The 26,454-nt window shown below is 45.2% G+C and overlaps 1 protein-coding gene across 1 annotated transcript in view; it reads left to right on the top strand.

The window, feature by feature from the left end:
- The window catches only part of LOC149362354 (uncharacterized), a 29,177-nt gene extending 13,270 nt beyond the window's left edge, over positions 1 to 15,907 (top strand). Inside the window, exon 2 of the mRNA XM_089568270.1 lies at positions 15,803 to 15,907. Within this exon, the coding sequence (XP_089424396.1) occupies positions 15,803 to 15,907 (105 nt within the window). The remainder of the gene's footprint in view (positions 1 to 15,802) is intronic.
- Positions 15,908 to 26,454: the final 10,547 nt, after the last annotated feature.

Here is a 26,454-nt window from a genome sequence, read left to right as displayed (position 1 = left end):
AAGGTTTATAGTGTCATAATGGGCTTGGATTGCATTGACTGCTGTCCAAAATATCTTTGACGCCTGCTTTACCTGCTTCTCATGAATGCTGGAAAAAAATACTTGTGCAAATGCACTATTATCATGGGTAAACTCGGGTCAAGATTATGCGATGTTTGTTGGTTTGTGCAAAATGAGATAAATAAAAACAGATATCCGTGACGGGAATTCGAACGCCCGACGCGCGAACATCGCAACTTTGGTGGTAAGTGCGCGTGAGAACTACGCTATTCATACAGTCGAGACCGCCCCGTTGTAAACTGGAGCACACTCTGCGTTGTGAATTGCACATCGCCTTCATCATTAACTAATACTTGCGCTTTGAACGATGCTATTATTCGCGCTTTGAACGATGTGGTCATGCATTGGGCAAATTGCCATTGACGATGAAATAGTTGAAGTCGCGCATAACTGGCTGTCTGACTCAGTGGAAACCCCAGTCGGCGATGGTCTGCCCTTTAAAAAAAGCCTGCTTTCGCACAATATTCGTGCTTATCAATGCTAAACCGCCGGTCGTCTTTTTTCTAAAATTATACCATATGCAACAAAGTTGTTTATTTTTTCATTTCATAATTTAAAGCTACATGAAGTTCGCTAGGAAACTACTTATCTTTGCTGGGTTTTTTGAAGCGCAAGGGCATCTAAGGCCAAAAAGTACCAAACACAAGGTTTTCTGTCCGCTCTCGCTAAAATATGTGCGTATGTTAAAATCAGCACATTCTTTATAGGGCCTATGAGTAGTAAGTATGTGAAAGATTATTGTGCGTGAAGAGAGTTTTTAAGTGAGGTGGAATGGCCTAGAGTGTTGTGTGGTGCCTAAAAATTGAGGTAAGAAGTGTTGCATACAAAAGACAAAGTCAAGAAGCAAATAAATTATTATACCGAGAGCGTAGTACCTTTAAAATAGATGAAAACTTTATCGTTTCAAGTAAGAAACAAAATTTTTTGAACTGTTTCTTGGCCTATGTTCGAATCAACTTCGAACTTCAAGATCATGCTGGGATAGCGTTTACGCCTGTGTAACAATGACTCTCTAAAAGAGATTTTATACGGTCCACCGAAAGCCCCAGTCATCTGGTTCAGAATGAACCCATCGTAAGAGCATTTCAAGGAATTGTATGATTCAAATTGGAACCCTCGGCTCTATCTGCTGAGACACCATCACACTGCACCATCACAGTGCACATTAAAATAGCCCCCGATGGTTGAAATTTCTGATACCCAACAAACCAATGCAAGCAATAACAGTGATGACAGCATGCATATCACCTATCATAATGAGAATGTATTCAGTTTTAGCCGATATCACCAAAACTCTTCTTTTATCGTGAAATTAAGGAGGGCTCTGTGAGACCAGTCTTTTTTTCCAGCACTTCGATTCCCTTTACTTTTTTTCTCAGCCTCTCGCAGTGCGCGTTGAACCCTGCTTCCATAATAGTATGTCCCCCAATAAACCCAGGTGCTTTCACATCATTAAAGAACGTGTTTATCTCAGTTTGTTCACTTCGCATGCCTGTCAGAGTTCCAAATCTAGCTACATTGCAACAACAAAGCTATTGACCTTGTGCGTTTTCCAGCTTTTACGACGACTTTACTGCTGCGCTCTACAGCAGATGAAACCAATTTTTCACCGCATCTGGGTAACCGTGGAATTTTGTACTCACCCTAACATTAGACGCTAGCCATTTAGTTTTTATTTTCTGGCCGGAACAAAAGCTATGAAAAGCAACATCCGCCTGAAGGATGCAGACAAGTGGGATAAATTTTTTGCGGCATTTTGCCAAGCGGAAGTCCTGTTCTGTGGCCTTTAACCTGTCAACGCTCTCGTTAGACGTCATAAATGTCTATTCTTAAGTTTGTGAGCTGCAGAGAACGGATGCCATTTTCAAATAAAAGCGGGCAAAAAGGAACTCTACAGCACCAAACAATCTTACCAGCCTCCTGTGTAAAGGTGAGTGAGGTGCAGTTCGTTTCTCTCGATCAATGTTTCCTTGTGTACCGTATTAGCCTTGCCGTCAAAGTGTACGTTGTTTGTCACACTAGGAAAAGACCCTTATTAGGGTCTAGAAATGCTCGCGAACATTTACTACATAATTCAAACATTCACGAGCGGTCGTCTGATATTCTCGTCTTGCGAGCAGAATTGCCTGACAAACACTTCGGCGAAATATTTATTGCCATCAACCCCCCCCCCCCCCCCAACACACACACACATTTATAAATGAGCTCCGCAAATTGAAGGCTTCTTTCTTTTAAACTAAGCCGTAGAACTGTATCAAAATAATTTGATCTGCTGCAATCTGATTGTTGCACCTACAAATATCTTGTAGAGGCGGTCTTCGTCTATTTGATAACTTTGAAAGTGTGGCACATTGTGTTACTCAAGACTGAAATATAGAAACTGTCCTCTCCTTAGCCCCCTCAGGAGCTACGTCCACAGTATTGAACGCCACCTAAACATAACAAGTAGCCATCGCGGTAGCTCAGTGATTATGGTGCTAGGCTGCGAACCCGAAAGATGCGGGTTCGATACTGGGCAGCGTCGGCCGCATTTCGATCGAGGTGCTAGAGGCCGGTGTATTCTGTGCTGTCAGAGCTTGTAGAGACTCCGAGGTGGTCGAAATTTCAAGAGCCTTAGGCAACGGCGTCGCTCATAGCCTGAGTCGCTTTGGGACGATAAACCCCCATAAAATGTAAAACAATAAGCTTAACACGGTTTGCATAAGCAAGTCATAATTGCCCCATTTATTACAGCGTTCAAAAAGTTCAGACCCAGCCTGATAAACTTTGGGTCCATCTCATGCCAGTGATCAAACGGGGGGCAACTTTGCCGAATGTCTCCATTTGTATTTGTGGACAGCCCTTAATGCCAGCAGGCACTCTGTTGCAAAAGAAAAAAGAATGACACTGTCAGGTGAAATCGTTACATGCTTGGTTACATGAATACGCAAAAACCGCAGAAGTGGTGAGGGGGAGAAATCCATAACTACAGCGCAAACAACAGGACAGAGATGAAGAAGGGACACCACACAGCGCTGTGGTGTCCCGTCATCTCTTTTTGTTTGCTTGTTTGTTTGTTTATTGATACTGTTAACCCTATTGAAGGGTCAATACAGGAGTGGTGGGAAAAAAAAGAAACCAAAAATGCCAACAAATCTGACGTCAGGCGCATTCTACACGTAACAAATCATTAAAGAGGACGAGAGAAGTGTACACAGTGCCCTATTACATTGTAGAAGAGAGCAAAAAAAAACATGATCACGCACACCCAAGAGCAACTACACAGTAAAACACTATATTGTAACGGAAAACAGGGCGACAGGTCGCTAACCAGCAGAATATGCAGCAGCCAGCCAGCCAGCCAGCCAGCCAGCGCGAGACACTTCAACGTCTTCGAAGACACTTCAGCGCCACCTGAGAACACCAGGTGGCATTACTCTCCCTCCCCAAAAAAAAAGAAAAACGTGAAGGCGGGGTTGCAGTACGGGCAGTGGAAAGAGAAAAAACAAAACAGCACAAGCACACAAAAATGTACAAGGGAGGTGGGCGAAGGTGTGCCACGCGAAAACTAGCGGAACACTGCGCGTACTATCCATTACCGCGTGAAGTACGGTTTCATGCGGACAACGTGTACAACCTCAGAGCGGGGTGGGCGACGCTGAGGCTGCACAGTCCCGTCAGGAAGAATTTCGTAGGTCACTTCAGTGACGCAGCGCAAAACTCTGTACGGTCCAAAGTAACGGCACATCAGTTTTTCAGACAAGCCTGGGCGGCGTACCGGGGTCCATACCCAAACTTGGTCACCCGGATGGTATTCGACGTGCCGATGACGGAGGTTGTAGCGGCGCGCATCCGTGCTCTGCTGCCGCTGAATGTGAATACGGGCAAGCTGACGTGCTTCCTCGGCGCGCTGAGCGAACTGCTCGGCGTCGGGCGTGAGTGGGTGGTCATCAGTGCAGCATGGAAGCATTGCATCCAGCATCGTCTGAACGTCACGTCCGTAGACCAGACGAAATGGTATAAATCGGGTCGTCTCCTGGGTGGCCGTGTTGTAAGCGTATGCGACATACGGGAGAATCTCGTCCCAGGTTTTGTGCTGCGAGTCTATGTACATTGCGATCATGTCGGCGGTCGTTCTGTTGAGTCTCTCTGCGAGCCCGTTCGTCTGTGGGTGATGGGCAGTGGTTTTGCGATGGTTCGTGTGACCGAGCTCGAACACGTCGCGCATGAGCTGTGCCGTAAACGCCGTACCTCGATCAGTGATGACGTGGGACGGTGCGCCATGACGCAGCACGATTTGTTGCATAAAAAACTGGGCGATCTCAGATGACGTACCGCGCTGCACCGCCTTGGTTTCCGCATACCTTGTTAAATAGTCGGTCGCGACTATGACCCATTTATGACCGGCCGATGACACATGGAATGGGCCCAGAAGATCGATGTCGACTTGATCAAACGGCGTCCGAAGCGGTTCAATAGGCTGGAGCAAGCCTGCTGGCTTGAGAGGAGGCGCCTTACGACGTTGGCAATCGCGGCAGCCTCTGACGTAACGCTGGACGGCGTGAGAAAGTTTGGGCCGATAATACGCCTTGCGCACGCGTGCGAGTGTGCGGGCAAAGCCCAAGTGGCCGGAGGTCGGCTCATCGTGACAAGCAAGGAGGATATCAGCGCGGATATCTGCCGGAACGACGAGGAGGTGCGCTCGGTCAACAGTGCTGGAGTTTTTCTTAAACAAAATGCCGTTCCGGAGGCAGAAGGCCGGCAGGTTCCTAGAAAATTGGCGGGGTACGACAGCAGCTCGGCCCTCCAGATAATCAATGATAGGTCGCAGGTCTGGGTCAGCTCGCTGTCGGGTCATTAAGTCTAAGTCGCTGACAACTCCAATAAAACCACTCTCGTCCTCTATGCTATCATCCGCTAACCCGACGGGTGCGCGAGAGAGTGCGCCAGCGTCTTCGTGCGTCTGGCCAGATTTGTGCACAATGGTGTAGTCGAATTCTTGGAGGCGGAGGCTCCATAGGGCTAGGCGCCCCGATGGGTCGCGAAGATTGGCAAGCCAGCACAACGAATGGTGGTCGGTAACTACTTTGAACGGGCGGCCGTAGAGGTACGGACGAAATTTCATGGAGGGCGACAGGTCGCTAACCAGCAGAATATGCAGCAGCCAGCCAGCCAGCCAGCGCGAGACACTTCAACGTCTTCGAAGACACTTCAGCGCCACCTGAGAACACCAGGTGGGAAGACACGAAACACAATACACGGACTTAACCCAGTCATGTTAGCACACCTCGCACCCGGAATAAATAAAAGAGTCTAAATTAACCAAAAATGCACTGAGCGAAGAAGATTGAACTACGGAATCGGGAAGCATGTTCCATTCTTTTATTTCTCTGGGGAAGAAACTCGATTTAAAGGCATCGTTACGAGTTACTGGAGGCGGCTTGTACATGCTATGGCGATGTCTAGATGGTTCATTAGAACGAATGTCGAAATAATCGGTCCTATTGATTTTAATTGCGTTACTGATAATAAGGAACAGAAACTTGAGCCTGTCGAATTTGGTCCTTAATTCTAACTTGGGAAGGTCTGCAAGGTGACACAGCTCTGAGGGGGAATGAACTCGGCGATATTTATTAAATATGAATCGAGAGGCTAACCTCTGAATCCTTTCTAGTTTGTTACAGTTTTTTTTGCGTTTGAGGATCCCAAACAATTTTAGCGTATTCAATTATAGGTCTAGCTAGTGTTCTATAAGCCAAGTTTTTAATTTCAGGAGTTGTACTATGTAAGTTGCGCCTCAGACTCCACAGCACTTTATTAGCCTTATTGCATGTTTCCTCTACGTGCCTAATCCACCTAAAGTCGTTTGTAAATATTAGTCCCAAATACTTGTGTTCATCTATCCTTCCGAGCACGTTATCGCAAATGCGGTAAGAAAATTCTACGGTAGTTTTCTTCCTAGTGGTAGACATACAAACTGATTTCGAGGGATTAATGGTCATTTGCCAGTCATCGCACCATTTAGTAATATTGTCTAGGCTGTGTTGTATGTTCATTTGATCACTGGGAAAATTTATTCTATTGTAAATGACACAATCGTCGGCGAATGATCTTATAGGGACAGAAACAAGGCTTGGCAAGTCATTAATAAAAATAAGAAATAAAAGCGGTCCAAGGTCACTGCCCTGTGGTACACCAGATAAAACCGGTAATAAGCTGGACGTATGTCCGTCTATTTCAACGTACTGGTGGCGGCACTCTAAATACGAAGTAAACCATGTCGTTAGTTTGGGATTTTTAAACATTGTATTGATTTTAAGCAGAAGTTTAGGGTGGAAAACTTTATCAAAAGCTTTGGCGAAATCTAGGTAAATTAAGTCCATCTGTCCGTGGGAATTAATCGTTTGAAAAAATCATGAACTAGCTCAACTAACTGCGTAATCGTAGACAGACCTTTACGGAAACCATGCTGCAGTGGTGATAACAAGTTATACGTTTCTAAACAGTTCGATAAGTGTTTGATCATGATATGTTCCAGCAGCTTAGAACACGTACTCGTGAGAAAAATTGGTCTGTAAATGCTAAATTCAGAAGCGTTGCCGGTTTTAGGGATTGGCACTATTCTGGCTAGTTTCCATGCGGAAGGGAAGTAACCATTGCTAACAGAGGAAATAAATATTTTCGTAAGGAACTTAGACACCCACTCAGCATACCTGACTAAAAACTCATTAGGTATACCATCAGGTCCGGGGCTTTTTTTGTGTTTATATTGAGTAACAGGTTCAGAACACATTCTTCGGTTATCACAATATCTGAAATGGGAGGACGGGTAGAGCAGTCATAATGGCCTGGCAACGTGCCATCATCCTTCGTAAAAACAGAGGAAAACTGAAGGTTGAATTGTTCAGTGCTTTCTTGAGTGTTAACCTCAGCATTTGAATAGTGTTGTTTGGTGATACCTCCAAAATTTCGCCGGTGCCTCGCAAAGAAATTTCCTCAGTGTAACATTAAAAAAACGGTTCTTTGACTCTCTAGTTTGGCGTTTCAAGTCATGTCTCATGCGGTGAATGCAAGCTGTGTCACCCACATTGCAATTTTGGGAACATGCTTCTCGTTTCCGCTGAATTTTCCTTTTCGAATGGATAATCTCTCTGTTAATCCATGGATTCCTGCGCCTGCTCTTCTTTTTATTCTTTGGTATAAAGTGCTCGATGCAATGGGTTACGGCATTGGAAACGAAACTCCGCAAAGCATCAATGCTCAGTTCTGAGTGATAGAGGTACATGAATTCATCGAAAGAAGATTAAAGATAATCTAGCACACTGACATCATCTGCGATCTGAAAATTCAAAATCTTTCTTATTGATTCAGATGATGAGATAGATGGTGACATATTGAATGAAGCTATTGCCATTTTATGATCTGATAATCCGTCCTCAACATGACAATCTGTCAAGAGCCTTATTAAGCCATGAGACACAAAAATTAAATCAAGAATAGATGATGTTGTATCACACAGTCTTGTGAATTCGTTTACTATTTGCACTAAATCATAACAAAATACCAAGTCCAAAAGTTGTTCAGAGCTTGCCACATCCATCTCCCCGGGTGCATAGGAGCTCCAATTAATTCCCGGTAAATTAAAATCGCCTAGGAGAATTACTCCGTCTCCTCCTCTAATATTTCTTTCCATAAATTCCCTTATATTGGTAATTACGTCAACTGAGGAATTTGGTGGTCTATATACCCCTCAAATATAAGCGGTTCGATCGGTAAGCTTAGTTTTGATCCATACCGCTTCATTATCGCCCGATTGATGCAGGACAGTACACAAAACATTTTGCTTGACCAGTATGGCTACGCCACCACCTCTTCCTTCTCGGTCCTTTCTGAATGCTTTATATCCGGCTGGCACGAACTCGGCGTCCTTTATATTCTTATGTAACCATGTCTCCGTTATAACAACAACGTCAGGTTCATGTTCCATAGCTAATACTTCCAGTGAGTCGGATTTGTTTAATATGCTCCGTGCATTTATATTCACTATCTTAAACTCATTCTGCTTGCTTTGTTCGTGTCACTTGTTGCCACTTCCGGTGGTGCTGGCAATTCTGTATCTCTCATTCTTAACTTCGTTCTAGCCATACAGCCATACAGTTTTAGTTTATCAAAAACAAGTTTGCCCTTACGGCCATCTTTTCTTTCTTCTGCACTTGAATCCCAAAGCTTTTTTCCTAATTTCCACTACTCGTTTGGAGTAATCTTCACTAATGCTTATTCCTGAATCTTTAAGTTTAGTACAATTACTCAAAATTTTTACTTTGTCCCTATAGTCCCCAACTCTGAAGATAATCGGGCGATTTCCTTCGGGTGAATACCTGCCAAGCCTGTGGATTCTTTCAATGGAACATACACTCACCTTAAGGATATCGCTACAGATTTCTTCTGTCACTTTCTTCATCAATGTCACTTCGTTTTCATTCTAGTCTTCAATTACACCTCTAATAATCAAATTATTGCTTCGAGAAAGATTATCTAGTTCATCGACCTGATTGTCGATGAACTCTGTCCTGTCTTCATCTCTGTCCTGTCGTTTGCGCTGTAGTTATGGATCATCGAAAACACCAACTCGCCCAACAAATCCTTTTGTCGAACTTCATTTCTCGTACAAAGGGCCTTTCTGTATGTGACAGCGCTGTGTGGTGTCCCTTCTTTATCTCTGTCCTGTCGTTTCCGCTGTAGTTATGGATCATCGAAAACACCAACTCGCCCAACAAATCCTTTTGTCGAACTTCATTTCTCGTACAAAGGGCCTTTCTGTATGTGACAGCGCTGTGTGGTGTCCCTTCTTCATCTCTGTCCTGTCGTTTCCGCTGTAGTTATGGATCATCGAAAACACCAACTCGCCCAACAAATCCTTTTGTCGAACTTCATTTCTCGTACAAAGGGCCTTTCTGTATGTGACAGCGCTGTGTGGTATCCCTTCTTAATCTCTATCCTGTCGTTTGCGCTGTAGTTATGGATCATTGAAAACACCAAGTCGCCCAACAAATCCTTTTGTCGAACTTCATTTCTCGTACAAAGGGCCTTTCTGTATGTGACAGCGCTGTGTGGTGTCCCATCTTCATCTCTGTCCTGTCGTTTCCGCTGTAGTTATGGATCATCGAAAACACCAACTCGCCCAACAAATCCTTTTGTCGAACTTCATTTCTCGTACAAAGGGCCTTTCTGTATGTGACAGCGCTGTGTGGTGTCCCTTCTTCATCTCTGTCCTGTCGTTTCCGCTGTAGTTATGGATCATTGAAAACACCAACTCGCCCAACAAATCCTTTTGTCGAACTTCATTTCTCGTACAAATGGCCTTTCTGTATGTGACAGCGCTGTGTGGTGTCCCTTCTTCATCTCTGTCCTGTCGTTTCCGCTGTAGTTATGGATCATCGAAAACACCAACTCGCCCAACAAATCATTTTGTCGAACTTCATTTCTCGTACAAAGGGCCTTTCTGTATGTGACAGCGCTGTGTGGTGTCCCTTCTTCATCTCTGTCCTGTCGTTTGCGCTGTAGTTATGGATCATTGAAAACACCAACTCGCCCAACAAATCCTTTTGTCGAACTTCATTTCTCGTACAAAGGGCCTTTCTGTATGTGACAGCGCTGTGTGGTGTCCCTTCTTCATCTCTGTCCTGTCGTTTCCGCTGTAGTTATGGATCATCGAAAACACCAACTCGCCGAACAAATGCTTTTTGGGAGAAATCTCTGCCTGGAGGATTTCTGGAAATGTCTAGATTTTTCTTATTCGCGGGACCGCAGAGGAATTTTCGAAAATCAAGAGTTGAAGAATTCATCGCCCTTAAAGCAGATATTGGTTAAATTTTTGTCGCGCGAAGGGAAACGCGCTCAAGAAAAGCTGGGTACCGAATAACGAAAGCCCATAAATCGCACCAAGAATCCTCACAAGGCCAAGTGGCAGGCGGCAAACACAATGTGCTGTGATGTGTACCGTCACTGCCTTCCGAGCACGCCAAACAGCCACTCTAGCTGCAAAAATTGCAGAATCTTTATTTCGACGGTCATGAATGAAGTGATTTCATCTGTTTAATATCAAAGACACTAAATATAATTCTGTGAAGCGAATTGCGCCTTAAACAAACATCTGCATAATTTAGGAAAGAGAGGTATATGTTCTACTGATTTTGAACATGCGGCAGTTTTGAGGTTCGACCGGCAAAATTTTGGACGCTATAAAAATGTGCTCAAAGTGCTCAAACATCTCCCGCAGTTTTTAGGACTGCCTTCTATCTGCCCTACGGATCATTATTTTCTGAAGAATAAGCGTTCCTTCCCCTCAGATAAAATAAGTGCCCGAAGGAAATAACCAAAAACTTCGCTCTTCTGCAACCAGTGAACTCTCCCGTATTTGTGAGCAGCACTATTGGTAGTTTGGTCGTGTTAGAAGGAACCGCTTTCAAAAACTAGTGGAGTTTACTTCAGGACCATTACCAAGGAACTAGCAGGGAATGAGCCAAGAGAAATTATTTCGTGTCCTTACCTCGCGATGGCTGGTCTCGCGTTGGTGCGCTCAAAGATTTCTGAGCTACCTAATTTATCTTGAACATTGCTTGCAAAGATTATATTTTTTCCCTACACAGGATAATATAAAAAAATGTGCTGAACCATTTGTTAGGAAAATGCGGATGCTGCGCTCAATTGCAAAACCAACATGGCCTAACCATGAACTCCAATATTTTATTATCGTTTCGATACCAGATATCTCCACTGAATGTTCGCAAACTCACTTCGCAAAAGAAGATGCGCGCTTTTAAAAACCTTTAAGCTTCATTTTTAAATATTTATTGACTCTTCTTAACCCACCCGCCGTATCAAATTTTTTTTTTGCTTGTAATGTTCCGCCTTCCAATAAAATGGTACACCTACAGATATCCCAATACAGACAGTCCAATTGTTGAGCCTTGATGAATGGCCATTGATGAATTCTTTTAGCTATTCAAACGTAATTCACCTTCAAGCGCAGCGTTGTATCACACCGCGTTTGCTGCACGAGAAAGGCCACAGTCTTCTGTAATATGTCACTACGAAAACACTTCATCGCTCCCACATTATTTTTTCTAACTTAAGGTGTTAGCAATTATGCTTACCGAATGCGCCTCTACAATATCCACGTTCTTTGGTTTTTAATTGTAATCAGCCGATGACTCAAGCGAATCAGTGCTGTATTTCGTTCCCTCCGTTCTGGTAACAGCCATTTTTGTAGCCAAACGGAGAAGCCTGACTTTCAAGAACCAAAAATCATCTTTTATAGCCCGGCTGCTCCTTCAGGATTCCAGCTTTTGCACTATAGAGAAAACTGTAATAAATTGTTATAATAATGCAGGCATCTAATATACCCGGAACAAAGTAATACGGCGTGATAACTATGACCTGACCATTCTTTCCTTGTCTGTGCACATGAAGAGGCACCTATGACATATTTTTCACACCTCCTGACATAGACAGTAACGCAAGGCAACATTTCCAATAGCCTCACTGGCCTCCTATGTTCTGTCATCTAAACAGAAGATATAGAAAATACACGGAATAATCTGATGTCACTATGCGTTACGAGTGACTGAAAACCATTATAATATTTCTAAAGTATAGTATCTCAGCTTGGCGCGTGATAGCCTAAGAAGCTTATGCGCCAGTGAACCCAACACACACAGGCAACAACATTACGGTACTTTTTTCGAGCTCGGCAAAACAAGCTAGTAGAGTTTCTGGAACACTGAAGTTTGTATGACAGCTGAAACGTTCCAACACAGACCACAAATGTAACTATATATAGGAACTCCTAGAAAGTGGCTGTATAATATTGAGGTTGAAAGAGTAGTTTAACGCGGCAGCTTTAAAGGCACCGTTCACAAGAAAATCCGGGGTCGATGTTGCCGGCGTTGTGTGCGAAAGAGCACAAGCATGGCTCTGGAAAGTGGTCCCCAGTGAGCAACCTAAGAGACAGGTGGGCCATCCAGGTCACGTGACCTTGCGACGTCATCATAACCTGCCCACCGGGTAATGATCTAACTGGTCATCGTGGCAAGTGGCTGTTCGGGGGGAATCGGCGCATCGCTTAAGCGCTCCACCGCTGCACCAGGAGAAATGCAATGACTACCAGGGGTTTATTAGCGTAAAGTTCAGAAACAGCTACTGCATATATAGGAATTAACAGCCTATTATATTGCGCATCACCTTTAAAGCTGTGTGATTGCCTCTGATTTTGTTAGCTGATCGTCAAGAAGATCTCTTTTGCTTTTGAGAAGTGTTGCAGCTGTCTTATGAAACAGGGATGTAAGAGTTGCATAAAATCACAGATGTGATGGCTGCAATAGCGCTTTTTCTCAAAGTATAATACACCTTCGCTGCATTTTCATAGCTGTGCTGCCTGCGTTGACAACAGCTTCGAGATCATGAAGACTGCTTTGGCCATGTTTGCTGTTTTCCTCTGCGTCGCTTCTGTATGCGGTAAGTACGGGAACCTGCAATGGGGAGACAGTGACACAGAGTTGCTCCGGTATAAACCCCCGATATCTGTACCATTCAAGAAATCTGAGTTTATTCCCCTCACCCTCCTTTTACACTGCGGAAACGAAGCTCCTTATTGGTTTCTGATTTTATCATGAGGGCACCCGGCCTCCTGTTGAGAAAGGAACTCGTAATCCAGTAGGAGAAAAACTGTCGAGCTATGCCGGGGAGTTACTGTTATGCTGGCGCAATAGTAATTTTCTAGAAGGCTTGGAAACGCCGAAGAAGACTCCGAAAAAGCAGCAGTTAGAAAAATTTACGCAAAAAAAATTGCTGAAGGGACTGTCGCTAACGAGTAAACGCCATGTTCTTCACCGGGAAATAAGACGAATTCAGTAAGAATCCGCTCTCAGCGCTCTTCTTTTTTCTTTTGTGTCGTATGGTTTTTGGCTGGGTTTAACTTTTCAACCTGCGCCACCAGAAACCCCTTCCGAGAAGATTATTTTGTCTCTTGACCTAGGGAGATGGGCCTAGAACGCCGTATGAGTGAGCGTTCCTCATGAAGGAGGTATCGAGTGCTGTTATTCGGAAAGCCCTTGTGCCATCAGCAACGGCGCCCAAGAATCTGGTTGGTTGGTTTATGGGGTTTAACGTCCCAAAGCGACTAAGGCTATGAGAGACGCCGTAGTGGAGGGCTCCGGAAATTTCGACCACCTGGGGCTCTTTAACGTGCACTGACATCGCACAGTACACGGGCCTCGAATTCATCCTCCAAAGAAATTCAACCGCCGCGGCCGGGATCGAACCCGCGTCTTTCGGGACAGCAGCCGAGCACCATAGCCACTGAGCCACCGCGGCGGCGTCCAAGAATCTCGTCACCGTACCTACGCACGTACCATCTTATGCCGTCAACTAGCAAGCCGATCTAACCTCAGCTACTCGGGTAATCCTTTCTTTCTTGTACTTCGGGCAAGCATGGTTAAGTTCAGAGGAGCTTGGCGCCAGCTGCGCGAGAGGAGGAAGACCGACATGAGTCGCACAACCAGTACCGGTGGATTTGAGAGAAAAAGCCGTCTTCTAGTGCAGTGGCGCATCACTAAACCGCGGCGCCGCTGCGTTGGTAGCGGTATGAGGACCCGCCGCCATCTGTGAATGTTAAGTAGAAAATGATGAATTATGCATACATGGGATTAACACACTAATCATATCGCGTCAGGTGGAGCGCAAGTGTCCCCTCGAATTGAACAATGAATGGCTGCTTTCGCACGTCCACTCGGTTTAAGTACTTTAAACCCCTAGCAACTTTTATGTCTTCGGAATACGGCCTTCATCATTCCATATTCTGTTACCCGAAATTCAGTATCGGTGGATATTACTTCCTTTATTCGCGTGTAACGCTGCCGCAGGCCGCGCCTTATGCATCCAAGAATATTACTAATATGCGCTTGCGTACTGCGGCACCAAACTGTGGCGTGTAAATTAAGCATAAATATATATGGTTCCATATATTCCTGTTTGCAATATTCAGAAAGCTTAACAGAGGATCATAACAAAGCACCTTAAACACTATTTGTATGTTAAGAACAAGATATCGCTCAACATAATCACCGAACGCCAAATGTAGTGCTCAACGAATATCGCCATGGTAAACATGCTTAGTAGTGCACAACCCTTTAACTAAGGTGCATTGTTTTAAGCCGGTCAACCTTTACATGCTTCAGATTGCAGATGAACGAGATAATGAATGTGCAACATCCTATTTGCCACCTCTAGCAGCTCTCGCTTAAACTCGCTCCAAACAGAGGTAACCGCTGCTGAGCAGTTTAAACATGCGAAAGAGTATATCGTATTATAAATAATTTACAACACTGGCCTTCGCCGCAGTGTGTGCGTGTTGCGGGAAGAAACTCGAAACTGCACTGCGAATGGTGTCCACACGGTCTCCTTGTATTCTCGTGGCACGCTGACGTGATAGCGCCGAAAATATTCCCTCATCAAAGGCTTAAAGCAGAGCGATGCTTGTAGGTTATACCTTAGATAATTTCAGCAATGGAAAGTAAACGGATGTAGTCGGTCTATGCATGTTTCGTTTGTTTCAAAGAGATATGTCAGTTTAAAATGCGCCTCGGAATAAACATTACGTGCCTATTGCAAAGGTTGTCGCATAGCCTAAGTTACTTTAGTTTTTTTTGTGCAGGAAGAGTCATGTAATGGCCATTTTCTTTCTGCAGTATGCTAATCACAATCTTCACTTTTCGTTCGTTTCCAGAGAGTATTCCCATGGAGGAAGCACACCACCAGGACGCAAGAGCCGCTCCGGATGAAGTCTACCGCGCCGTGGCAGGCAGCCCGGAAGCAGGAAGGGGAATTGGTGGTGGCACTGCTGCTTCCCTCGCAGGCTAGACCTCGCTGCACCAGCGATGCCGTCGAAGAAAACATCCCTTAAGGGCCTGCTGTCAAACTTCGGCCAATGTAATCAGAAATGTCACTGTTGATCATAATTGTATCCCTTGGAGGTAAGGTTACCTCATTATTCGCAAAATAAATTCCGCAAGCGACGGCAGTGTAACACGTGTTACTATCATTTTTCAAGAAATATACGAAATGTTTGTAATAAATGTTTAACTGGGCTCGAGAGCAGTCTTAGTTTGTTTTGCCACATACAAACAAGAACGGATCCGAAAGGCGCGGGTTCGATCCCGGCCGCGGCGGTTGAATTTCTTTGGAGGAGAAATTCTAGAGGCCCGTGTACTATGCGATGTCAGTGCACGTTAAAGAACCCCAGGTGGTCGAAATTTCCGGAGCCCCCCACTACGGCGTCTCTCATAGCCTCAGTCGCTTTGGGACGTTAAACCCCATAAACATAACCAAACCAAACCCCTTTACGTGCCAATCACTAGAGAACTACTCGTGTTAGTTCCGCGTCCAAAAATTATCGATCCCTACTGGAGCCACTCAGCTAAGAACTATGCACTGACGTGCTTTCGGCATGACGTTGAAGGGCCGTGTGGGGAGTATCTGCCTAGGGTACAGAAGCTAGCCGCACGGGGTCAGGAGTCCCGCTAGCGAATGTTTTCAGTGGGATAGGATTTAAGTTTCCCAGACACGCAGCCCCTCCATCACCCATCTCGAAATGCGGTCAGTGAATGATATACACCGATATAGTTGTCGACGTTCTTCTTCCTATAGCCGTTGAAATTAAAACCGGCGACTATGGATGTACCAGCAAGTATGTGCTGTGGCATAGGCTGACATCAACCATCGCATGGTGGATATCGCTGCCCTCCTCATCTTCGACTATGTAGGCACTGTGGAGGTGGAGCTTGCAGCTCTCGTCAAAGCGGCACAGTAGACGCTACAAACATTTCCTCTACATTACTCCAGGCATAGACTGTCCTTCCTGCTGGACTCGCTTCGTACATTTCAAACCTGCAGACGAGTGATTGCGAGCATGTCAAAATATTAAACAACTGTCGGTGACTTCTTAACTACATTTTAGGAGAAACATTTTAGGAATATTCGTGTGTGACTGCGCGCGCAGGCATCGAACGTAATGGGTGCGCCTGCAGTGAGGCGCCAACAAGAAAACACAAGATTTCAATGAGTCCCAGTTGTGCGGTTTTCACACAGCTGCCTAATGATAGACGGTGCGATTAGAGACGAACGTGGTGCGGCACGCAAACAACTGGTGCTCCTTGGGAAAGTGCCGAAGTGAGACTGCTACCATGGCATCATATTGCAACGGTGTAATAGTCGCTTTAGCAGACCCGTCAGCACGCTTGTCTAGAGCGCTGCAGCGGTGTGCTGTGCAGTTCCTACAGTGAAGCTTCCAGGGCAGATGGCGTGTCTATGCCCTTTTGTGCTAGCGCAAGCATCAAATTTATATTAAGCTCAGCATAAGTTTAAAATTTTCACTCTCTTTGTGAGAGTGAGTGGCCGTCGGGCGGTGCAGACAGGCGTTTTGACGACTGTTCGTAGTATGCCGTTGCGGCTGAATGCCGATACCTTACAAAAAGATGTATTATAAGGTCTGTGTGGGAGGTGTCTCTTGTGACTTTCGAGTGATCGCTTGGTAGCTTCTACGACTGCATTAAAGCGCGTGTGCCGCAGTGGATTCTGTTAATTGGCTGACGCCTGCAGTGGGACTGTAGGAGTATGCTTTCTCTCGATTAAGCGAAGTGAAATGCTACACGTGATTTATTTGTGATCCTGGTGAAGAAAAAAAGCTAAGTTCAGTGCCCACTTGGCACTCAATTGAAATACATTTTCTTTTTATCCCCATAAATATTTGGGAACACTTTGATAATGGAGAAATCTATCGTCCTATCATTTGCAAACACGAAGTGAGTGCTGCCTTAAATTACGTTAAACACACTTATATTGTGTACTGAAAATTGCAACATAAAGGATTCTATCCACATTGAGCTTTGTAGACGTTATTTTTATAGGATATTGCCCTTATATATTGCTTTGTTATCTATGTATCATTGAGTACTATATGTCAATTATCTTGGCCCTTCACAGAATTTATGTTGCGCAGGTGGTATTTCTCTTTTTGTATTATCCATGAAGGATTCTGTAATGAGGTCTCTTGTTTTATTGAAATCATCCTTGGTAGTCTCTTGCAGCATGTGGCAGCTTGAACGTGTACTTGTTTATTTTCATGAACCTCCCTTTCTTATTTTGTGAGCGCTTCATTGCATGTTTAGTGTAATCTGCGCAGGCTTTAATTGGCGATATGTCCTAAAAGGCAGTCGTAATTTAGCTGGGAATGTGCATCGCTATTTCCATAACTCTTATGCTATATATGCACGGCAAGCACATATGACTTGTCCTGTGGGTTAGATCAGCCAATTTTTACGGCGCGATTACTCAGAGTCTGACTGGGTTTTGTTGGTTTTGAACGGATAAAAGAACTTAAATAAAAAAATTGGCCGGCTGTCTCTTTACGTGAACAAAATTCTGTCCTCGGTATCCGATCAGAAAGCGTTAATCGCAAACTTGAATGCAGAGAAAAGAGCTCTAAAAGAGAAGCTAGATATATACCTAAAAAAATGTACCTCTAGTTATTAGGACCAATAGCTGTCCCTGTTGCTATGCTAGCACCTGCATTTCAGCTTGACACACAAGGCAAGGGCAAAGAAGAAAGACGAAACCAAGACTGACTACCGGAAAATGGCGTTTCTAGTCGGCACTCGCCGTATCTTCTTCTTCGCCCATGTCTCGTGTGTGGCAAGGAAACTCGAGGCATTCGAATATTTATTTTTACCGCCAAAATCCCCATGGCTATGCCATCATGGTAGTCTGCTTTTTATTAGTCATGACGTAATTTTTCAGTTCTCCTTACACTTCAAACATGTTCCTGAGTCCGCTCTAAATGTCGCCATGTTTTGAGTATGAGCGCATGAGTTCGTGAGGTATATGTGGCTCTCGCATCTACTTTGTGAGAGCCGTGGAGAAGATTTTCAGCCGATGGCACCTTATCGCACACATATCGAGAAATTCTGGACAAGCCACTTTTCACCGGGATATTGTTTATGAACGCAGTTTTTCTTCATATATAGCAACATGCTACCATAAGGATCAATAAATTTTCATTTCTCCCGACGGGAAGCCTGCATTTATATCCTATTAACGCTTTTGCAATCGCAAAAATATTTCACTATTGATTTTGAATGGCAGTCTTAACTGCTGGATGCCAGTGATTGAACAGCTTTAAATGACAGATTTCGCTAGCATCCGCAGAACGGACCATTGCCTCCAATATTTCAATGACAGTACTTTACAATAATCCACAGTTGGGCCACAATTAAAACTGGCGTCTTCGAATACTGCACATCAAACAACTGACACCAGTAGTTGGCGCCCTTTTGTCGTTACAGATCTAATTTAACTCCACGCTTTTCTTACTGTTTTTTATTTTTTTGTTGGTTGACCCGAGGCACTACATTTACCAAATTCGCAACCTTCTTAGCCACATGTTTAAAGAAAGCGTAAAAGCATTAAAAAGATGGCCCAGACCCAAATATTCAAAAAGGCCCCGCAAAGTCTGGAAGTAGTCGGGCCCCATAAAAGCGATTATGCCGGATTAGTGGTTGGACTGAGGTTTGAGAGTGAGTCGCGTTAGCATAACCGCATAATAAAACGGTCGGTAGCGGCTGGAATATTCCAGCCATCAGATTTTCAAATTATGAAGTCCTGATGACGTCAGGACCCTGTAGACCACTCAGGGAATTTTTTTACCGAGAAAACAGGTGGTGTTTGCAAGGTGACAACCTAAATTCTACCGCATTTAAACCTGTCCCATGCGATGTCCACCCGCCGTGGTGGCTGTCAGGCAGTTGGTAAGCATTCTGTGTGGGCGCACCACATTCGAAACCCAATATGTGTAATCCGAAAGTCTCAGTTATGTAACGCTTGAAAAGTCCTTTATGTGGGAAGATGAACATCTTCAATGAAGCATCGTCTCATCAGGGGTGGCATAAAGCAGGGACGCAAATGGTGACACTAGCTTAGTGCTGCTTCACCAGGAGCGCGACGTGGACTCCGAGATCTCGTGTAGCGGAGACACATGTCCGCAGTCACCAGGCGCCCACGTTGCCATCCAGAGGCACAGAGTTGGGGCCCATGTTTCGCACAGGACGCTAACGTTTACGGTACACGGCTTTAAGGTGAATACCGCAACGTAGGGCGGCAGCGCCCAAGAGTGGTTGGTAGGCCCAGGGGCCTGATGGAGCCTGCAGTTAGCCTTCAACACACCTGACGCCTGAAGCCTTCTGCCGGTTGGCCTCGTCATGCCGCGTTTATTTATTCTTTCACTTTCTTTTCCATAGGGTATTTATTCTTCTCCATCTGCCATTCAAGTTTCTTACTGAAACTTTGTTCGATTTACATTCAGTCCTTTCTGATTTCATCGTTATTTTGTTTCTTTCCTTCTTCGCCATCCTCCTATCTTCCCCATCTCTGCCAGGCTTGCTAGTGATAGTGGATGGGTAGGTTTAGAATTGGGCTTTTCATCCTTGGTCGCGGGTCGCATTGCGACCGCGGAATCCGTATTTCGTTGAAGGCGAAGTACACACAGGCTTGTGTGCTCTGCGAAGTCCACGCACATTAAAGGACTCCAGGTAGTATAAATTAATCGGGGCCCTCTACTACACCGTCCTTCAGAACCCATGAGTAGGTGGAAAGCTCAAAAATTTGAAATTATTTGAACAAACTCTCTTTGCCACAAAAGAAAATGCCTTTGCCCTCTTTGCCTCAATGTCTACCTGGGGTCTCGTTTACTATACAAAATTCGGTTTTCTTCATTTGCAGTCTGCGATTTTCTTTCGAGCCTCGCCTGAATCAAGCACTACCAAAGACATGTTTTATCCCGATAAAGTGAGCATTCACATTTTCCGTACCAGTATTAGTCACAGGAAGCAAACCCTTGACTTCCAGATAACGGCGGTTTTGAAGAATCCAAGTGCTGGCTGAAACAGCAGTAGCCTTCCCCGAAATCCTTTCGGATTACGTTTTTTCTACAAAGCCGTATTTTATATTTGTATTTGCCAATTCCTCCTTGGTTGTACTTTCACTTTACCCCCATTTTGTGCAGCATTTGTTTCAGTTTTGCTTTTTAAATTGTGTTATTTCGCGTTTTTGATGGAGCAGCGTCTGCTTCCAACGTGTCCTTTTGACTTTTTGTCTAAGGGCACAAACCCACCAAAGCTAAAATTTTCCCCTTTCGTGGGGGACCTGTTCCGAAGCTGAAGAAAGCTGGAATTTAAAACTGATCCGCATTCAAAAGTAAAGTCCTATAAGAATTACTTTCTACGGCGTCTGCTAATCTCCACGACCACTCGTTGAAATGCTAGCTTTTGAAAATTTGCAGAGTGGAGTTGCTTTCACTAACAAGAGATTTGAAACACGATGTATAAGGAGTCACACCAGTAGGCGCAGAAGAGAACGCCTTGGGCTTTTTATTTTTTACAAAGGCTCTCACATATGGTTTTCTTCTGACGTCCTTGTCAGCGTTCATAAAAAAGCTACGCCAACATGCCATTTACAGGCACGAAATGTACACGCTTATCCAATCATAGGATGAACAAGCGAGTTTTTTGCCGCCATCTACGAAGCGCCCGTATGCAGCAAAATAGCTCATGAAGAAAAACGGCCTGAAGTTTGTGCAGGGGGTTGCCTGCCTCTTTGCTATGGAGCGCGCCCGGGACGGGCATATAGGTGCTCTGACGAGTGCGGCTACATACTCATGTGTTCATCCTAATATTAGATCACGCCATACTTATTGACGTATCCAACAACACTTTAAATTCTGCAAACCAAAACCGGCTGTGCCCTGTAATTATGATTTTTACCTCGGTGTTTTCTCCTGCAGTTAGAAGTCATTTTTGACGGCTCAGTGGCGTGAACACGAGTATGAACACATCGGTTGGCGGGAAGTCGCTCCGTTTGCCCGTAGCAGAGTAATAAACCGCTAGCTGGCGGCGCTCATCCTGTATTTAAGAGTAGCCTATCTGGCCAGCATGCCGGATAGCTGTCCTATGATCATATTATCTCCCGCAAAGTCAGCTTGGATTAGATACATGGGGTTTCCGTTAGAAATGGTAGGAGAAGGGGACACGTTTCTGCGTAAATTCAGCCTTATACCGCTAAAAAAAACATGGATACCTGAGAGCTTCTCACCAGGCACGTCTAGGTTTTGCAGCCTAAACGAAAGCTGCATACAAATCCCTCAGGGCGCTCGACAACACCCCGAATGGCCGCGAAGGGATAGTGCTTTGTATAGTATCTCCTTCAAAGCAGCGTGATTTTCAGACGCAGATAAACCACGTGTCGTTCTCTAGTGATTGGCACGTAATGAATCCGTTACTTCTTAAAATTCGCTGTAGAGGTTAAGACACTTCAAGAACACGGGCGCAGCTTTAGTAGACTTATTCCGCAGACTTTGCCAAAGTCAATTAGGAAATGTTATGCTGCCGTTGCTTGGAGCATTATTTTGCCAATAATAAGATAGCCCAGAAACCACGGGTTACAGAAATGCCGAGCGATCTGTCATATTGGATTACGGTGGCCGCATTTTCACCGCAGTTCATCCAGCAATGTTGACTCGATGGCATCGCTGGTGAAGCGAGGTATAGCCTGCAAGCGAAGCAGTAGCGCCGGCGCCAATTCCTCTTCCTGCTTCAGAATTCGGTGCCACAACGCGGTAACCTTCCCCTGGAGCCACTCTGGCTTCCTGCTGGGGTGCTGTGTTGCTGATAGTAATTTCCGGAGACAAGCGAAATAGGTTGCTTGTCACTGACATGTTGCACAAAAAATTTACAAGTACATGGCTCTTCCTTTATTACAGAAATGCCAAAGCTACTTGCAGGTTATACTGCCAGTTTGGCAATACACAAAAATAATAAGTTGGTGGCTTATTTTTTACAGCAATATTTCTCTTGAAGGGAAAAACCACGAAACGTGTGTACCGCTTGTAACCAATTATACACAGCTTATAAATGACAGACATCGTTGGGCATCCAGCTTTTAAGACGAGAAAATTGAAGCGTTAAAACATCGCATTGAGGTGGCAAGAAAATAGCCATCTCGTGTGAAAAGCATTCGCAAGGCCGTAACCATTTCTCGAAGCACGAAGTCATATCCCTGCCAAGGCTAGCGTTGGAAACTTTATACTATTCTATATGCGTTTTCGTGTGCGAATATTTCAACGAAGTTGCATGAAATAGATTTCATAGTTTGCGCTTACACTAGCATCGTAGAGGATGTGGAGGTCCTCGGAAAGGTCCGCTGTGGCGACCACAGAATGGTAACCTCTCGCATTAGCTTAGATTTGAAAAGGGAACGGGGGAAACTAGTGAAGCGGAAGCCCATTAACGAGTTGAGGGAAAGTAGAGGAATAAATAATTTCGCTTCAGAACAGATATTCCGCTTTAACTCCGAAAGACCACCATGATGATGAAACAATGAACGATAATCTCACGGCTATCATTACGGAGTGTGGCGTACAAGTAGGCGGTAGGGTGCTTTGACTGGATACCGGCAAGCTATCTCAGGAGTCGAGAGATCTGTTATGAATCGCCAAAGCATAAGTTTGTCTAACTCTACAGACAGAGTAGAACTATCAGAACTTTCGAAGTTAATAAGTAAGCTCAAGGTCGCCGACATAACAAACCTTCTTATGGAGAGAATCGAGCATGCTCTAAAGAACGGAGGTAGCTGAAAAGCTGTGAAGGGAAACTAGGAATAGGTGAAAACCAGATGTATGCGTTAAGAGACAAAGATGGCAACGTCATTACGATCATGGATAAGATAGTTAAAATAGAGGAAGAGTTCGACGCAGATCTATAGCCAATACAATCAGAACGTTAATGGCAAATCCTGCCAGTAACGAAAAAGGAAGTAAAGAAAACCTTAAGAGCAATGCAAAGGGGAAATCAGCTGGTGAGAATCAGATAACAGCATATTTGTTGAAGAATGAAGGGGAGATTGTGCTATAAAAACTAGCCACCCTGCATACGCAACGCCTTGTGACCTTGTGCGCACCAGACCCTTAGAAGAACGCTAACATTACCTTAATTTTTTAGAAAGGAGACGCCAAGGGTTTGAAAAATTAAAGGCTGATCAGCTTACTGTCCTTTGCCTACAAAGCATTTACTAGGGTAATCCCTAATACAGTCAAGACAACCATAGACATCAATGAAATGAATCAAATGACCAGGCAGGCTTTCGTAAAGGATACTCGACAATAGATAATATTCACACGATTAATTAAGTGATAGAGAAAGGAGCAGAATAAAACCCACGCCTATACATAGCGTTCATTGACTGCGAGAAAGCAGTTCACTCAGAGGAAATTCCAGCTATCATGCAGGCATTGCGCAAGCACGGTTTGTAAAAGTCTAATGTGCAAATCCTAGAACATATCTATAAGGAATGCACAGCTACCACAGTCCTCCATAATGTCAGCAATGAAATTCCAATAAGAAAGGCTGTCAGGCATGGATATACGATTTCGCCAATGCTATTCACCGCCTGTCTCCAGGAGGTATTCCCAGTCCTAAATTGGGAACAGTTGGGGATAAGAGTTAATGAATAATACACAAGGATTCTGCCATTCGCTGGTGCCCTTGCCGTTCTAAATCATTCAGGACATGAACTGCAAAGCATGCTTAATGAGGTAGTCAGGCAGAGCAGAGCGGTGGGACCGACCAAAAATTAACATATAGAAAACCAAACCAATGTTTAATAGTCTGGCAAGGCAGCAGCAGTTCGCAATTGGTAACCAGGTGCTTGAAGTAGTTAAGGAATATGTCGACTTAGGACAAGTAGTGGCCGCTTATCCAGGTCAGGAGAGAGAAATAACGGGATAAATAAGAATCGGGTGGAGCTCATAGGACAGGCTCTCTGAGATAATGAATGGCAGTTTGCCAGTATCCCACAAGAGAAAAGTATACAACAGCTGTCTCACCTGTACTCACCTATCGGCAAGATAACCGCTGGTCCTTAAGGGAAACAGAGTGGATTCCAGGAGAAGGCAAGCGTAGCAGAAGCAGCAGAAAGTTAGTATTTTTCAAGCCCGAAAATCAAGTGTGCCCAGCAACGGACAAAGCCGATCTTTTTTCAGCGTTGTGTTTGCAACAATGTGCACTGAGCGTCAATGATGTTCGGCTACAAATGCTGCGAAGCGGCACTTCACCAGCGGGGCGTGGAACCGGCGACATGGCAATGCCCAACTCAACTGTTCTGCTATTAATGCAGGTTTTTTCTGCGTGCCAGACTGCTGGAGGGATGTCTTCGGAGCCTACCTTTATGGACGACGTGTGCCGGCTCAAGGACGAAAATTTCTGCCCGTTTTTCAAGCCCGAAAATCAAGTGTGCCCAGCAACGAACAAAGCCGATCTTTTTTCAACGTTGTGTTTGCAACAATGTGCACTGAGCGTCAATGATGTTCGGCTACAAATGCTGCGAAGCGGCACTTCACCAGCGGGGCGTAGAACCGGCGACATGGCAATGCCCATCTCAACTGTTCTGCTATTAATGCAGGTTTTTTCTGCGTGCCAGACTGCTGGAGGGATGTCTTCGGAGCCTACCTTTATGGACGACGTGTGCCGGCTCAAGGACGAAAATTTCTGCCCGTTTTTCAAGCCCGAAAATCAAGTGTGCCCAGCAACGAACAAAGCCGATCTTTTTTCAACGTTGTGTTTGCAACAATGTGCACTGAGCGTCAATGATGTTCGGCTACAAATGCTGCGAAGCGGCACTTCACCAGCGGGGCGTGGAACCGGCGACATGGCAATGCCCAACTCAACTGTTCTGCTATTAATGCAGGTTTTTTCTGCGTGCCAGACTGCTGGAGGGATGTCTTCGGAGCCTACCTTTATGGACGACGTGTGCCGGCTCAAGGACGAAAATTTCTGCCCGTTTTTCAAGCCCGAAAATCAAGTGTGCCCAGCAACGAACAAAGCCGATCTTTTTTCAACGTTGTGTTTGCAACAATGTGCACTGAGCGTCAATGATGTTCGGCTACAAATGCTGCGAAGCGGCACTTCACCAGCGGGGCGTGGAACCGGCGACATGGCAATGCCCATCTCAACTGTTCTGCTATTAATGCAGGTTTTTTCTGCGTGCCAGACTGCTGGAGGGATGTCTTCGGAGCCTACCTTTATGGACGACGTGTGCCGGCTCAAGGGCGAAAATTTCCGCCCTTTTTTCAAGCCCGAAAATCAAGTGTGCCCAGCTACGGACAAAGCCGAACTTTTTTCAACGTTGTGTTTGCAACAATGTGCACTGAGCGTCAATGATGTTCGGCTACAAATGCTGCGAAGCGGCACTTCACCAGCGGGGCGTGGAACCGGCGACATGGCAATGCCCATCTCAACTGTTCTGCTATTAATGCAGGTTTTTTCTGCGTGCCAGACTGCTGGAGGGATGTCTTCGGAGCCTACCTTTATGGACGACGTGTGCCGGCTCAAGGGCGAAAATTTCCGCCCTTTTTTCAAGCCCGAAAATCAAGTGTGCCCAGCTACGGACAAAGCCGAACTTTTTTCAACGTTGTGTTTGCAACAATGTGCACTGAGCGTCAATGATGTTCGGCTACAAATGCTGCGAAGCGGCACTTCACCAGCGGGGCGTAGAACCGGCGACATGGCAAAGCCCAACTCAACTGTTCTGCTATTAATGCAGGTTTTTTCTGCGTGCCAGACTGCTGGAGGAATGTCTTCAGAGCCTACCTTTATGGACGACGTGTGCCGGCTCAAGGACGAAAATTTCTGCCCGTTTTTCAAGCCCGAAAATCAAGTGTGCCCAGCAACGGACAAAGCCGATCGTTTTTCAACGTTGTGTTTGCAACAATGTGCACTGGGCGTCCATGATCTTCGGCTACAAATGCTGCGAAGCGGCACTTCACCAGCGGGGTGTGGAACCGGCGACATGGCAATGCCTAACTCAACTGTTCTGCTATTAATGCAGGTTTTTTCTGGGTGCCAGACTGCTGGAGGGATGTCCTCGGAGCCTACCTTTATAGACGACGTCTGCCGGTTCAAGGACGAAAATTTCTGCCCGTTTTTCAAGCCCGAAAATCAAGTGTGCCCAGCAACGGACAAAGCTGAACTTTTTTCAACGTTGTGTTTGCAGCAATGTGCACTGAGCATCAATGATGTTCGGCTACAACTGCTGCGAAGCGGCACTTCACCAGTGGAGCGTGGAACCGGCGACATGGCAATGCCCATCTCAACTGTTCTGCTATTAATCCAGGATTTTTCTGCGTGCCAGACTGCTGGAGGGATGTCTTCGGAGCCTACCTTTATAGACGACGTCTGCAAGCTCAAGGACGAAAATTTCTGCCCGTTTTTCAAGCCCGAAAATCAAGTGTGCCCAGCAACGGACAAAGCCGATCGT

Source organism: Amblyomma mixtum, chromosome 2, assembly GCF_055824585.1.
Source record: "Amblyomma mixtum isolate Tamu chromosome 2, ASM5582458v1, whole genome shotgun sequence".
Lineage (NCBI taxonomy): Eukaryota > Metazoa > Arthropoda > Arachnida > Ixodida > Ixodidae > Amblyomma > Amblyomma mixtum.
The sequence above is the reverse complement of the archived record's forward strand: the minus strand, read 5'-3'. Positions and strand labels throughout refer to the sequence as shown.